General features: G+C 50.8%; 1 protein-coding gene across 1 annotated transcript in view; it reads right to left on the bottom strand.

The window, feature by feature from the left end:
• The window catches only part of LOC148513554 (adhesion G protein-coupled receptor F3-like), an 83,639-nt gene that overhangs the window by 48,788 nt on the left and 20,201 nt on the right, over positions 1-14,650 (bottom strand). The window contains exons 4-5 of the mRNA XM_088481739.1: positions 4,253-4,471; positions 3,377-3,592 (exon numbers count right to left, since the gene is read on the bottom strand). Coding sequence (XP_088337865.1) covers positions 3,377-3,592; positions 4,253-4,471 — 435 coding nt within the window. The remainder of the gene's footprint in view (positions 1-3,376; positions 3,593-4,252; positions 4,472-14,650) is intronic.

Below are 14,650 nucleotides of genomic sequence, written 5' to 3'. Positions count from 1 at the left end.
CATGATGATGGTCTCCATGAAGACCATCGCGACCACCGGGCTTGCGATGAGACCCTTGCGGTAGGGTCTCGTTGCCGTAAGCCACAGAGTGCTTTCGGCTCTAACAGAGCCGAAAGCACTCCCACTGACATCACTTGTGATGTCAGTAGGGCCGGCCCCAGACGGTAGGCGTTCCCATGGGAACGCCTCCGTCTGGGTAGCCACGCCCCCGCCCCGCCCACCAAAGGGGGCGTGCTGTCACTCAACATCGACAGCACGCCCCCTTTGGTACGAGACCCGGAGCAACGGTTTGCCCGTCGCTATCCGGGTCTCGCGCACTGGGCCACCATCGACCCGCTAGCGAGCGCATAGCGCTCGCGAGCGGGTCTGAATCAGGCCCTGATTCTGAATGGCGCGCAATGCCGATGTTCACCTAAATTAACAATATTTGGCAACTGCATATGCGTGTAAATGACTAAAAAGTCACATGTGTCCCACGGGGTCTGTGTATGATTCAGAGGCGCTCGCAAAAAGCGAGCGCTCGCTCTGAATCAGGGTGGGGGCTGGTTTTTTTAGGAGCGGCCTCCTGGCCGCACTCATAGCTGTGGGTGTCCACCCACAGCTATAGCGAGCGGCCACGATGATGGTCGCGATGGTCAAGACCATCGCGACCATCGGGCTTGCGGCGAGACTGCTCGTGGCCGCAAGCCCCACAGAGCTTCTGGCTCAAATTGAGCCGGAAGCTCTCCCACTGACATCGCTGGTGATTTCAGTGGGGTCGTCCACAAATGGCAGGCGTTCGCATGGGAACGCCTCCATTTGTGAAGCCACCCCCCCGCCACACCTACAAAATGGGGCGAACTGTCGATCAGCATCGACAGCCGCCCCTTTTGTAGTGAGTCCCGGAGCGAGCGCATCTTGCGCTCACTCCGGGGCTCGCACACGTGCAGTGCGCACACCGCGGGTGCGCACTGGGCCACCATCGACCCGCTTGCGAGCGCAATGAGCTTGCGAGCGGGTATGAATCAGGCCCAGAGTCACAGGACTGATTGAGCCCCACTGACTGTGCATTGCTAGGGGGTGACTGGGAGGTGCACAAAGATCTCTCCGATGGCTGTGCTATGGGCAGGAGTGATTGGGAACGCAGGCGCTTATTCGCAAACATTGGAGGCCGTACCCTGATAGGGATCCTGCACCTAGCATGTGGCTGATGCAAGTCCCGACGGTGCTTCTGATAGCGGCAACAGCAGACACACACGCGGCATATTGCAGCGCCGAAGGTATTCGATTAGCAGGGATTACTATCCGCACGACTCCCCGCGGTGGGACTGAACCTCGCAGTTCAAGTCTGTGTAAAAAACACTAAATCGGTTTCGCGCGCTGTAAAAAACCCATTGATTTCGCAGTTTACATGCGTGAATGCCGATTTTTCTTTTTGCTACAGACGATCTTTGTATTTCCGCCACTGGATAGGGTTTTGTATTCTGTTATGGCTCAGTTTTCCATAGGCGTTACCAGGTATAATTAGAGTTGTACGTGGACCCGTGTGTTTTGGTTTTGATTGTGGATCTGGATTCATCTTCGTCTTTTGATTTTGAATCTGTTACTTTTTATCAATTTAAAAAAAAAAAAAATCATGTGATTTTTGCAATTCAAAATCTGGAATTCAGATTTAAAATCCGAATTCCAAATCGTAGCAAGATCAGAACTGCTTCTTGGATCTGTACGGATACAATTCGGGTGGATTCAGATTTCTGGAGAACATCTCTTGGTATATGGTAGCTCAGTACAACATCTTGGCACCAGATGTTGCTAAAATTCAGAATTTTGCCACCTGGAAACACTATTGAAACCATCATATACAGTATGGCTCAGTGTTTATACTTTTCACCAAGTTACGACTAAATGGCTTGTAAATAGGCCAGCAGTTATGGCACAGTTTTGTCTGCTTGTTCTCATATTAGGCCTCTGCTTTTAATCTGTCTACCAGCAAGTGCTCTGTTCTGTCCGTACACACTAGCCACCAGAGAAGGGTCAGACCTGCAGACTAGCCACTATGGGGTTTGCTTTGTACATTAGTCACCAGACTGAAAGTCTGCTTGACACATTTGCCATTAGTTTGATGTAGTAGCCACCAGACTGGGGTTTGCATTGTACTCTAGTCACCAGAATGATTTCAAGTTCAACACTGCACAGTTGCCACCATGCTTGGACCGTGCTTTATAGACTGCTCACATAATCCTGGTATTCTGCTCTAGCCAGCAGAACTTCCTTTTGTTGTGTGTATTTGACAACGGAATTGTCTGTTTTTGATAATATATAAGGCAGAATCTATATTCTATACTAGTCACAGAAATGAGGGAATGAGATGTGTGTTACTGGGGAGGAGCTGGACAGTAGAGCAGGGCCGTAACTAGACTTTTTGGTGCCCTGTGCCAGAGAGAGCATTGGCTTAAATAGGGACATAAGATAGTGCACCTGAAAGAGCCATGGCCTCACAGGGAAGGGCCACGGAAGCGATAGGGGGAGGCCAGGAGATGCTGGGGATAAAAGAAGAGGAAGCTACAAGAGAGAATGATAATAGACAGGAAAATGGACAGGCCCAAACAGCGCCCCCTGCCCTGCGGTGCCTTATGCCATGGCACTGGTTGCACTACCCTAGTTATGGCACTACCCTAGTTACGGCCCTGCAGTAGAGTACTGAGGAGGAGCTGGACAGTGGATTACTGGAGAGAAGCTGGACAGTAGATTACTAGAGAGAAGCTGGACAGTAGATTACTGGAGAGAAGCTGGACAGTAGAGTACTGGAGAGAAGCTGGATAGTAGAGTACTGGAGAGAAGCTGGACAGTAGATTACTGGAGAGAAGCTGGACAGTAGAGTACTGGAGAGAAGCTGGACAGTAGATTACTGGAGAGAAGCTGGACAGTAGAGTACTGGAGAGAAGCTGGACAGTAGAGTACTGGAGAGAAGCTGGACAGTAGATTACTGGAGAGAAGCTGGACAGTAGAGTACTGGAGAGAAGCTGGACAGTAGAGTACTGGAGAGAAGCTGGACAGTAGATTACTGGAGAGGAGCTGGACAGCTGCAGTGGGGAGACCTGGGCGGCAACAAAGAATTAAGGGGCTTGCTTTGGTAGCTATGTGTACTTGCTACACTCCTGTCTGTAGGTGGGAGAAAGCACGATAGAGAAATTACATAGACATTTAGGAAGCACTGACAGTTAGCCCCACAATCAGCCCATTAATCTACATTTTACTCCCTTCGGTGTGGAAGCTGAATCTGTCATAGAAATTACTAGAATGATGCGTCTGGCAAAGTAATGCCCAATATCCCTACTTTGTCCCCTTATTTATATACACTACCATCCACTATTCCCAGTTTTATAACACCTCATACCTGAGGGGATGTGGCCGGGTTCCCAAAACACGTCATGGGAACTTCCGTCATCCCAGATGCAGCACTCCACTGTGGTCTCGGGGAAGGTGATGGCGTTGCTAAAGAGCAGGACTTGGGGTGGTTTCGGTGTGATGTCCTGGGAATGCAGAGAGAACCTCACCTGGTGACTGGCTTGCCAGTATAGGTTAAGGTAATTAAATCTGCACACATATAACCCTGCAGGATGAGAGATGAGAACATTATCTCCGGGACGGTGATGACGGTTTTTATAATTGTAATATGGTATATTTATCATACTAATAAATGCAGTCAGACCTCTGGACACATCTGGTTTTATTTACAAAAGCAGTCACCAGTTAAACTGCGAAACGCGTCAGTAACTAAAGCCTATGGGCCACTTTTTCTCAACTCTAGCAAAAAAAAATCTATAATAATCAAATATGACAACAAAGTCAGAGGGAGCTAGGGGCCACAAGTCAAGGCTTGGAGGGCAGCATGTGGCCCTAGAGCTGCCTGTTGCCCATCACTGGACTAAAGAGACCGGGAGTAGTACTGCATTGTTTCCCTGTGTGCTACTTTGCCATATTACAGCATAAGTGATAAAGTTTTGTAGAAAAGTGCTACAGACCGGATGGCGCATAAGTGTATTAAATAACTTTTTTCTTATTCAGCTACAGACCAAGGTGTGCAAATCCTTTCCCACATGCAGCCTGGTAAGCAATGTACCAGTGCGGGAACCCCTGCCAGATCACATACGTGTAATAATAACAGCCCAGTCCTTTCCTCACTCTCATAATTCACTTTTATATAGATTACGCTATACCATATTAGCAGATACACAGGAAAGTTTTAATCAGACGTGATTTTAGCGTGTACCTTCCCAGTTCCTGTGTATGTCTTTAATGCTGACCGTAGATCTCCTACTGGATGTAATCACCGTGGCCTTGGTGCCGTTAGTAACCTCCTTTACCATGTTCTTCAGCAGGTTCACCATAAACCACCTCACATTGGTGACATCATCTGATGAAGAGAATTCTAACTGGACATCACTCCCAACAGAGACAGAGCTCGGGAACAATGACACGCGTCCAGGAACTGGGGATGGAACAGGATTAGTTACACTGGATTACAGCATAGATACAGGGCAGTGATATGTGAAAGTTGTGCTGCTCGTTCAGCGGCTGAGTCACCATCACTGGTGGTATGGCCGCTACAGCATCTGGAGTTGAGGCCCCAGCTCAGCTCTCAGAGGAAGTCTCAGAAGAGGAGAACAGGGTCCTATTGTGATCCTGGGCAGGAATGTAAAATATTGATTTATCAAAAACATTGATAGTCTGGTCCGATATCGGTCACACCCCCCACTCTTCGTGATGGTGGGTATGATATATCATATGAATAGATTCTGTCATCCGGATATCTTTCCCAAGCTGACCGCTGCCACAGGTGGATGGACATAGTGGTGGATGGACATATGGGCCCAATATTTACTGTGCATAAGGAGTCTATATTCACCTGCTTTTGTAGAAATTAAGTTTTTGGCCCATTCGCCAAAAAAGTGACGCAAGAGATATTATAGATATGTCCTACTTCCCTTTCTCTCCCGATGTGGCCCGCTGCCCCATACACTAGTATCACAGATATCTCCTACGTCCCTTTCTCTCCCAGAATGGCCCGCTGCCCCATACACTAGTATCACAGATATCTCCTGCTTACCTTTCTCTCCCGGAATGGCCCGCTGTGGTCATACACTAGTATCACAGATATCACCTGCTTACTTTTCTCTCCCGGAATGGACCGCTGTCCTCATACACTAGTATCACAGATATCTCCTACTTTACTTTCTCTCCCGGAATGGCCCGCTGTCCTCATACACTAGTATCACAGATGTCACCTGCTTACCTTCCTCTCTAGGAATGGCCCGCTGTCCCTATACACTAGTATAACAGATATCTCCTACTTACCTTTCTCTCCCGATGTGGCCCGCTGTCCCCATACACTAGTATCACAGATATCTCCTACTTGCTTCCTCTCCCAGAATGGCCCGCTATCCCCATACACTAGTATCACAGATATCTCCTGCTTACCTTCCTCTCCCGGAATGGCCCGCTGTCCCCATACACTAGTATCACAGATATCTTCTGATTACCTTCCTCTCCTGGAATAGCCCGCTGTCCCCATACACTAGTATCACAACAGATATCTCCTGCTTACCTTACTCCCCCGGAATGGCCCGCTGTCCTCATACACTAGTATCACAGATATCTCCTGCTTACTTTCCTCTCCCGGAATGGCCCGCTGTCCCCATACACTAGTATCACAGATATCTCCTGCTTACCTTCCTCTCCCGGAATGGCCCGCTGTCCCCATGCTCAAGTATCACAGATATCTCCAGCTTACCTTCCTCTCCCGGAATGGCCCGCTGTCCCCATACACTAGTATCACAGATATCTCCTGCTTACCTTTCACTCCCGGAATGGCCCGCTGTTCCCATACACTAGTATCACAGATATCTCCTGCTTACCTTTCACTCCCGGAATGGCCCGCTGTTCCCATACACTAGTATCACAGATATCTCCTGCTTAACTTTCTCTCCCGGAATGGCCCGCTGTCCCCATACACTAGTATCACAGATATCTCCTGCTTACCTTCCTCTCCTGGAATGGCCCGCTATCCCCATACACTAGTATCACAGATATCTCCTGCTTACCTTCCTCTCCCGGAATGGCCCGCTGTCCCCATACACTAGTATCACAGATATCACCTGCTTACCTTCCTCTCCCGGAATGGCCACTGTCCCCATACACTAGTATCACAGATATCTCCTGCTTACCTTTCTCTCCTGTATTGGCCCGCTGTCCCCATACACTAGTATCACAGATATCTCCTGCTTACCTTCCTCTCCTGGAATGGCCCGCTGTCCCCATACACTAGTATCACAGATATCTCCTGCTTACCTTCCTCTCCCGGAATGGCCCGCTGTCCCCATACACTAGTATCACAGATATCTCCTGCTTACCTTCCTCTCCCGGAATGGCCCGCTGTCCCCACACACTAGTATCACAGATATCTCCTGCTTACCTTCCTCTCCCGGAATGGCCCGCTGTCCCCACACACTAGTATCACAGATATCTCCTGCTTACCTTCCTCTCCCGGAATGGCCCGCTGTCCCCATACACTGGTATCACAGATATCTCCTGCTTACCTTCCTCTCCCGGAATGGCCCGCTGTCCCCATACACTGGTATCACAGATATCTCCTGCTTACCTTCCTCTCCCGGAATGGCCCGCTGTCCCCATACACTGGTATCACAGATATCTCCTGCTTACCTTCCTCTCCCGGAATGGCCCGCTGTCCCCATACACTAGTATCACAGATATCTCCTGCTTACCTTCCTCTCCCTGAATGGCCCGCTGTCCCCATACACTAGTATCACAGATATCTCCTGCTTACCTTCCTCTCCCGGAATGGCCCGCTGTCCCCATACACTAGTATCACAGATATCTCCTGCTTACCTTCCTCTCCCGGAAAGGCCCGCTGTCCCCATACACTAGTATCACAGATATCTCCTGCTTACCTTCCTCTCCCGGAATGGCCCGCTGTCCCCATACACTAGTATCACAGATATCTCCTGCTTACCTTCCTCTCCCGGAATGGCCCGCTGTCCCCATACACTAGTACCACAGATATCTCCTGCTTACCTTCCTCTCCCGGAATGGCCCGCTGTCCCCATACACTAGTATCACAGATATCTCCTGCTTACCTTCCTCTCCCGGAATGGCCACTGTCCCCATACACTAGTATCACAGATAACTCCTGCTTACCTTCCTCTCCCGGAATGGCCACTGTCCCCATACACTAGTATCACAGATATATCCTACTTACCTTTCTCTCCCGGAATGGCCCGCTGTCCCCATACACTAGTATCACAGATATCTCCTACTAACCTTCCTCTCCCGGAATGGCCCGCTGTTCCCATACACTAGTATCACAGATATCTCCTACTTACCTTCCTCTCCCGGAATGGCCGCTGTCCCCATACACTAGTATCACAGATATCTCCTGCTTACCTTCCTCTCCCGGAATGGCCCGCTGTCCCCATACACTAGTATCACAGATATCTCCTGCTTACCTTCCTCTCCCGGAATGGCCCGCTGTCCCCATACACTAGTATCACAGATATCTCCTGCTTACCTTCCTCTCCCGGAATGGCCCGATGTCCCCATACACTAGTATCACAGATATCTCCTGCTTACCTTCCTCTCCCGGAACGGCCCGCTGTCCCCATACACTAGTATCACAGATATCTCCTGCTTACCTTCCTCTCCCGGAATGGCCCGCTGTCCCCATACACTAGTATCACAGATATCTCCTGCTTACCTTCCTCTCCCGGAATGGCCGCTCATACACTAGTATCACAGATATCTCCTGCTTACCTTCCTCTCCCGGAATGGCCGCTGTCCCCATACTCTAGTATCACAGATATCTCCTGCTTACCTTCCTCTCCCGGAATGGCCCACTGTCCCCATACACTAGTATCACAGATATCTCCTGCTTACCTATCTCCCCCGGAATGGCCCGCTGTCCCCATACACTAGTATCACAGATATATCCTGCTTACCTTCCTCTCCCGGAATGGCCTGCTGTCCCCATACACTAGTATCACAGATATCTAATGCTTACCTTCCTCTCCCGGAATGGCCGCTGTCCCCTTACACTAGTATCACAGATATCTCCTGCTTACCTTCCTCTCCCGGAATGGCTGCTGTCCCCATACACTAGGATCACAGATATCTCCTGCTTACCTTCCTCTCCCGGAATGGCCCGCTGTCCCCATACACTAGTATCACAGATATCTCCTGCTTACCTTCCTCTCCCGGAATGGCCCGCTGTCCCCATACACTAGTATTACAGATATCTCCTGCTTACCTTCCTCTCCCGGAATGACCCGCTGTCCCCATACACTAGTATCACAGATATCTCCTGCTTACCTTCCTCTCCCGGAATGGCCGCTGTCCCCATACACTGGTATCACAGATATCTCCTGCTTACCTTCCTCTCCCGGAATGGCCGCTGTCCCCATACACTAGTATCACAGATATCTCCTGCTTAACTTCCTCTCCCGGAATGGCCGCTGTCCCCATACACTAGTATCACAGATATCTCCTGCTTACCTTCCTCTCCCGGAATGGCCGCTGTCTTCATACACTAGTATCACAGATATCTCCTGCTTACCTTCCTCTCCCGGAATGGCCGCTGTCCCCATACACTAGTATCACAGATATCTCCTGCTTACCTTCCTTTTCCGGAATGGCCCGCTGTCCCCATACACTAGTATCACAGATATCTCCTGCTTACCTTCCTCTCCCGGAATGGCCCGCTGTCCCCATACACTAGTATCACAGATATCTCCTGTTTACCTTCCTCTCCCGGAATGGCCGCTGTCCCCATACACTAGTATCACACATATATCCTGCTTACCTTCCTCTCCCGGAATGGCCGCTGTCCCCATACACTAGTATCTCAGATATCTCCAGCTTACCTTCCACTCCCGGAATGGCCCGCTGTCCCCATACACTAGTATCACAGATATCTCCTGCTTACCTTCCTCTCCCGGAATGGCCGCTGTCCCCATACACTAGTATCACAGATATCTCCTGCTTACCTTCCTCTCCCGGAATGGCCCGCTGTCCCCATACACTAGTATCACAGATATCTCCTGCTTACCTTCCTCTCCCGGAATGGCCGCTGTCCCCATACACTAGTATCACAGATATCTCCTGCTTACCTTCCTGTCCCGGAATGGCCCGCTGTCCCCATACACTAGTATCACAGATATCTCCTGCTTACCTTCCTCTCCCGGAATGGTCGCTGTCCCCATACACTAGTATCACAGATATCTCCTGCTTACCTTCCTCTCCCGGAATGGCCGCTGTCCCCATACACTAGTATCACAGATATCTCCTGCTTACCTTCCTCTCCCGGAATGGCCCGCTGTCCCCATACACTAGTATCACAGATATCTCCTGCTTACCTTCCTCTCCCGGAATGGTCCGCTGTCCCCATACACTAGTATCACAGATATCTCCTGCTTACCTTCCTCTCCCGGAATGGCCCGCTGTCCCCATACACTAGTATCACAGATATCTCCTGCTTACCTTCCTCTCCCGGAATGGCCGCTGTCCCCATACACTAGTATCACAGATATCTGCTGCTTACCTTCCTCTCCCGGAATGGCCCGCTGTCCCCATACACTAGTATCACAGATATCTCCTGCTTACCTTCCTCTCCCGGAATGGCCCGCTGTCCCCATACACTAGTATCACAGATATCTCCTGCTTACCTTCCTCTCCCAGAATGGCCGCTGTCCCCATACACTAGTATCACAGATATCTCCTGCTTACCTTCCTCTCCCGGAAAGGCCCGCTGTCCCCATACACTAGTATCACAGATATCTCCTGCTTACCTTCCTCTCCCGGAATGGCCGCTGTCCCCATACACTAGTATCACAGATATCTCCTGCTTACCTTCCTCTCCCGGAATGGCCCGCTGTCCCCATACACTAGTATCACAGATATCTCCTGCTTACCTTCCTCTCCCGGAATGGCCCGCTGTCCCCATACACTAGTATCACAGATATCTCCTGCTTACCTTCCTCTCCCGGAATGGCCCGCTGTCCCCATACACTAGTATCACAGATATCTCCTGCTTACCTTCCTCTCCCGGAATGGCGCCTGTCCCCATACACTAGTATCACAGATATCTCCTGCTTACCTTCCTCTCCCGGAATGGCCGCTGTCCCCATACACTAGTATCACAGATATCTCCTGCTTACCTTCCTCTCCCGGAATGGCCCGCTGTCCCCATACACTAGTATCACAGATATCTCCTGCTTACCTTCCTCTCCCGGAATGGCCGCTGTCCCCATACACTAGTATCACAGATATGTCCTGCTTACCTTCCTCTCCCGGAATGGCCCGCTGTCCCCATACACTAGTATCACAGATATCTCCTGCTTACCTTCCTCTCCCGGAATGGCCACTGTCCCCATACACTAGTATCACAGATATCTCCTGCTTACCTTTCTCTCCCGTATTGGCCCGCTGTCCCCATACACTAGTATCACAGATATCTCCTGCTTACCTTCCTCTCCCGGAATGGCCCGCTGTCCCCATACTCTAGTATCACAGATATCTCCAGCTTACCTTCCTCTCCCGGAATGGCCACTGTCCCCATACACTAGTATCACAGATATCTCCTGCTTACCTTTCTCTCCCGTATTGGCCCGCTGTCCCCATACACTAGTATCACAGATATCTCCTGCTTACCTTCCTCTCCTGGAATGGCCCGCTATCCCCATACACTAGTATCACAGATATCTCCTGCTTACCTTCCTCTCTCGGAATGGCCCGCTGTCCCCATACACTAGTATCACAAATATCTCCTGCTTACCTTCCTCTCCCGGAATGGCCCGCTGTCCCCATACACAAGTATCACAGATATCTCCTGCTTACCTTCCTCTCCCGGAATGGCCCGCTGTCTCCATACACTAATATCACATATATCTCCTGCTTACCTTCCTCTCCCGGAATGGCCCGCTGTCCCCATACACTAGTATCACAGATATCTCCTGCTTACCTTCCTCTCCCGGAAAGGCCCGCTGTCCCCATACACTAGTATCACAGATATCTCCTACTTACCTTCCACTCCCGGAATGGCCGCTGTCCTCAAACACTAGTATCACAGATATCTCCTGCTTACCTTCCTCTCCCAGAATGGCCCGCTGTCCCCATACACTAGTATCACAGATATCTCCTGCTTACCTTCCTCTCCCGGAATGGCCGCTGTCCATATACACTAGTATCACAGATATCTCCTGCTTACCTTCCTCTCCAGGAATGGCCCGCTGTCCCCATACACTAGTATCACAGATATCTCCTGCTTACCTTCCTCTCCCGGAATGGCCCGCTGTCCCCAAACACTAGTATCACAGATATCTCCAGCTTACCTTCCTCTCCCGGAATGGCCCGCTGTCCCCATACATTAGTATCACAGATATCTCCTGCTTACCTTCCTCTCCCGGAATGGCCCGCTGTCCCCATACACTAGTATCACAGATATCTCCTGCTTACCTTCCTCTCCCGGAATGGCCCGCTGTCCTCATACACTAGCATCATAGATATCTCCTGCTTACCTTCCTCTGGCAGAATGGCCCACTGTCTCCATACACTAGTATCATAGATATCTCCTGCTTACCTTCCTCTCCCGGAATGGCCGCTGTCCCCATACACTAGTATCACAGATATCTCCTGCTTACCTTCCTCTCCCGGAATGGCCGCTGTCCCCATACACTAGTATCACATATTTCTCCTACTTACCTTCCTCTCCCGGAATGGCCGCTGTCCCCATACACTAGAATCACAGATATCTCCTGCTTACCTTCCTCTCCCGGAATGGCCCGCTGTCCCCATACACTAGTATCACAGATATCTCCTGCTTACCTTCCTCTCCCGGAATGGCCGCTGTCCCCATACACTAGTATCACAGATATCTCCTGCTTACCTTCCTCTCCCGGAATGGCCGCTGTCCCCATACACTAGTATCACAGATATCTCCTGCTTACCTTCCTCTCCCGGAATGGCCCGCTGTCCCCATACACTAGTATCACAGATATCTCCTGCTTACCTTCCTCTCCCGGAATGGTCCGCTGTCCCCATACACTAGTATCACAGATATCTCCTGCTTACCTTCCTCTCCCGGAATGGCCCGCTGTCCCCATACACTAGTATCACAGATATCTCCTGCTTTCCTTCCTCTCCCGGAATGGCCGCTGTCCCCATACACTAGTATCACAGATATCTGCTGCTTACCTTCCTCTCCCGGAATGGCCCGCTGTCCCCATACACTAGTATCACAGATATCTCCTGCTTACCTTCCTCTCCCGGAATGGCCTGCTGTCCCCATACACTAGTATCACAGGTATCTCCTGCTTACCTTCCTCTCCCGGAATGGCCCGCTGTCCCCATACACTAGTATCACAGATATCTCCTGCTTACCTTCCTCTCCCGGAATGGCCGCTGTCCCCATACACTAGTATCACAGATATCTCCTGCTTACCTTCCTCTCCCGGAAGGGCCGCTGTCCCCATACACTAGTATCACAGATATCTCCTGCTTACCTTCCTCTCCCGGAATGGACCGCTGTCCCCATACACTAGTATCACAGATATCTCCTGCTTACCTTCCTCTCCCGGAATGGCCCGCTGTCCCCATACACTAGTATCACAGATATCTCCTGCTTACCTTCCTCTCCCGGAATGGCCCGCTGTCCCCATACACCAGTATCACAGATATCTCCAGCTTACCTTCCTCTCCCGGAATGGCCCGCTGTCCCCATACACTAGTATCACAGATATCTCCTGCTTACCTTCCTCTCCCGGAATGGCCCGCTGTCCCCATACACTAGTATCACAGATATCTCCTGCTTACCTTCCTCTCCCGGAATGGCCCGCTGTCCTCATACACTAGCATCATAGATATCTCCTGCTTACCTTCCTCTGGCAGAATGGCCCACTGTCTCCATACACTAGTATCATAGATATCTCCTGCTTACCTTCCTCTCCCGGAATGGCCGCTGTCCCCATACACTAGTATCACAGTTATCTCCTGCTTACCTTCCTCCCCCCAGAATGGCCGCTGTCCCCATACACTAGTATCACAGATATCTCCTGCTTACCTTCCTCTCCCGGAATGGCCCGCTGTCCCCATACACTAGTATCACAGATATCTCCTGCTTACCTTCCTCCCCGGAATGGCCGCTGTCCCCATACACTAGTATCACAGATATCTCCTGCTTACCTTCCTCTCCCGGAATGGCCGCTGTCCCCATACACTAGTATCACAGATATCTCCTGCTTACCTTCCTCTCCCGGAATGGCCCGCTGTCCCCATACACTAGTATCACAGATATCTCCTGCTTACCTTCCTCTCCCGGAATGGTCCGCTGTCCCCATACACTAGTATCACAGATATCTCCTGCTTACCTTCCTCTCCCGGAATGGCCCGCTGTCCCCATACACTAGTATCACAGATATCTCCTGCTTTCCTTCCTCTCCCGGAATGGCCGCTGTCCCCATACACTAGTATCACAGATATCTGCTGCTTACCTTCCTCTCCCGGAATGGCCCGCTGTCCCCATACACTAGTATCACAGATATCTCCTGCTTACCTTCCTCTCCCGGAATGGCCCGCTGTCCCCATACACTAGTATCACAGATATCTCCTGCTTACCTTCCTCTCCCGGAATGGCCGCTGTCCCCATACACTAGTATCACAGATATCTCCTGCTTACCTTCCTCTCCCGGAAGGGCCGCTGTCCCCATACACTAGTATCACAGATATCTCCTGCTTACCTTCCTCTCCCGGAATGGCCCGCTGTCCCCATACACTAGTATCACAGATATCTCCTGCTTACCTTCCTCTCCCGGAATGGCCCGCTGTCCCCATACACTAGTATCACAGATATCTCCTGCTTACCTTCCTCTCCCGGAATGGCCCGCTGTCCCCATACACTAGTATCACAGATATCTCCTGCTTACCTTCCTCTCCAGGAATGGCCGCTGTCCCCATACTCTAGTATCACAGATATCTCCTGCTTACCTTCCTCTCCCGAAATGGCCGCTGTCCCCATACACTAGTATCACAGATATCTCCTGCTTACCTTCCTCTCCCGGAATGGCCCGCTGTCCCCAAACACTAGTATCACAGATATCTCCTGCTTACCTTCCTCTCCCGGAATGGCCGCTGTCCCCATACTCTAGTATCACAGATATCTCCTGCTTACCTTCCTCTCCCGAAATGGCCGCTGTCCCCATACACTAGTATCACAGATATCTCCTGCTTACCTTCCTCTCCCGGAATGGCCCGCTGTCCCCAAACACTAGTATCACAGATATCTCCTGCTTACCTTCCTCTCCCGGAATGGCCCGCTGTCCCCATACACTAGTATCACAGATATCTCCTGCTTACCTTCCTCTCCCGGAATGGCCCGCTGTCCCCATACACTAGTATCACAGATATCTCCTGCTTACCTTCCTCTCCCGGAATGGCCCGCTGTCCCCATACACTAGTATCACAGATATGTCCTGCTTACCTTCCTCTCCCGGAATGGCCCGCTGTCCCCATACACTAGTATCACAGATATCTCCTGCTTACCTTCCTCTCCCGGAATGGCCACTGTCCCCATACACTAGTATCACAGATATCTCCTGCTTACCTT

Source organism: Taudactylus pleione, unplaced genomic scaffold (genome assembly GCF_031769625.1).
Source record: "Taudactylus pleione unplaced genomic scaffold, aTauple2 ptg000277l, whole genome shotgun sequence".
NCBI classification, from domain to species: Eukaryota; Metazoa; Chordata; class Amphibia; order Anura; family Myobatrachidae; genus Taudactylus; species Taudactylus pleione.
This window is presented reverse-complemented; position numbering and strand designations above follow the sequence as displayed.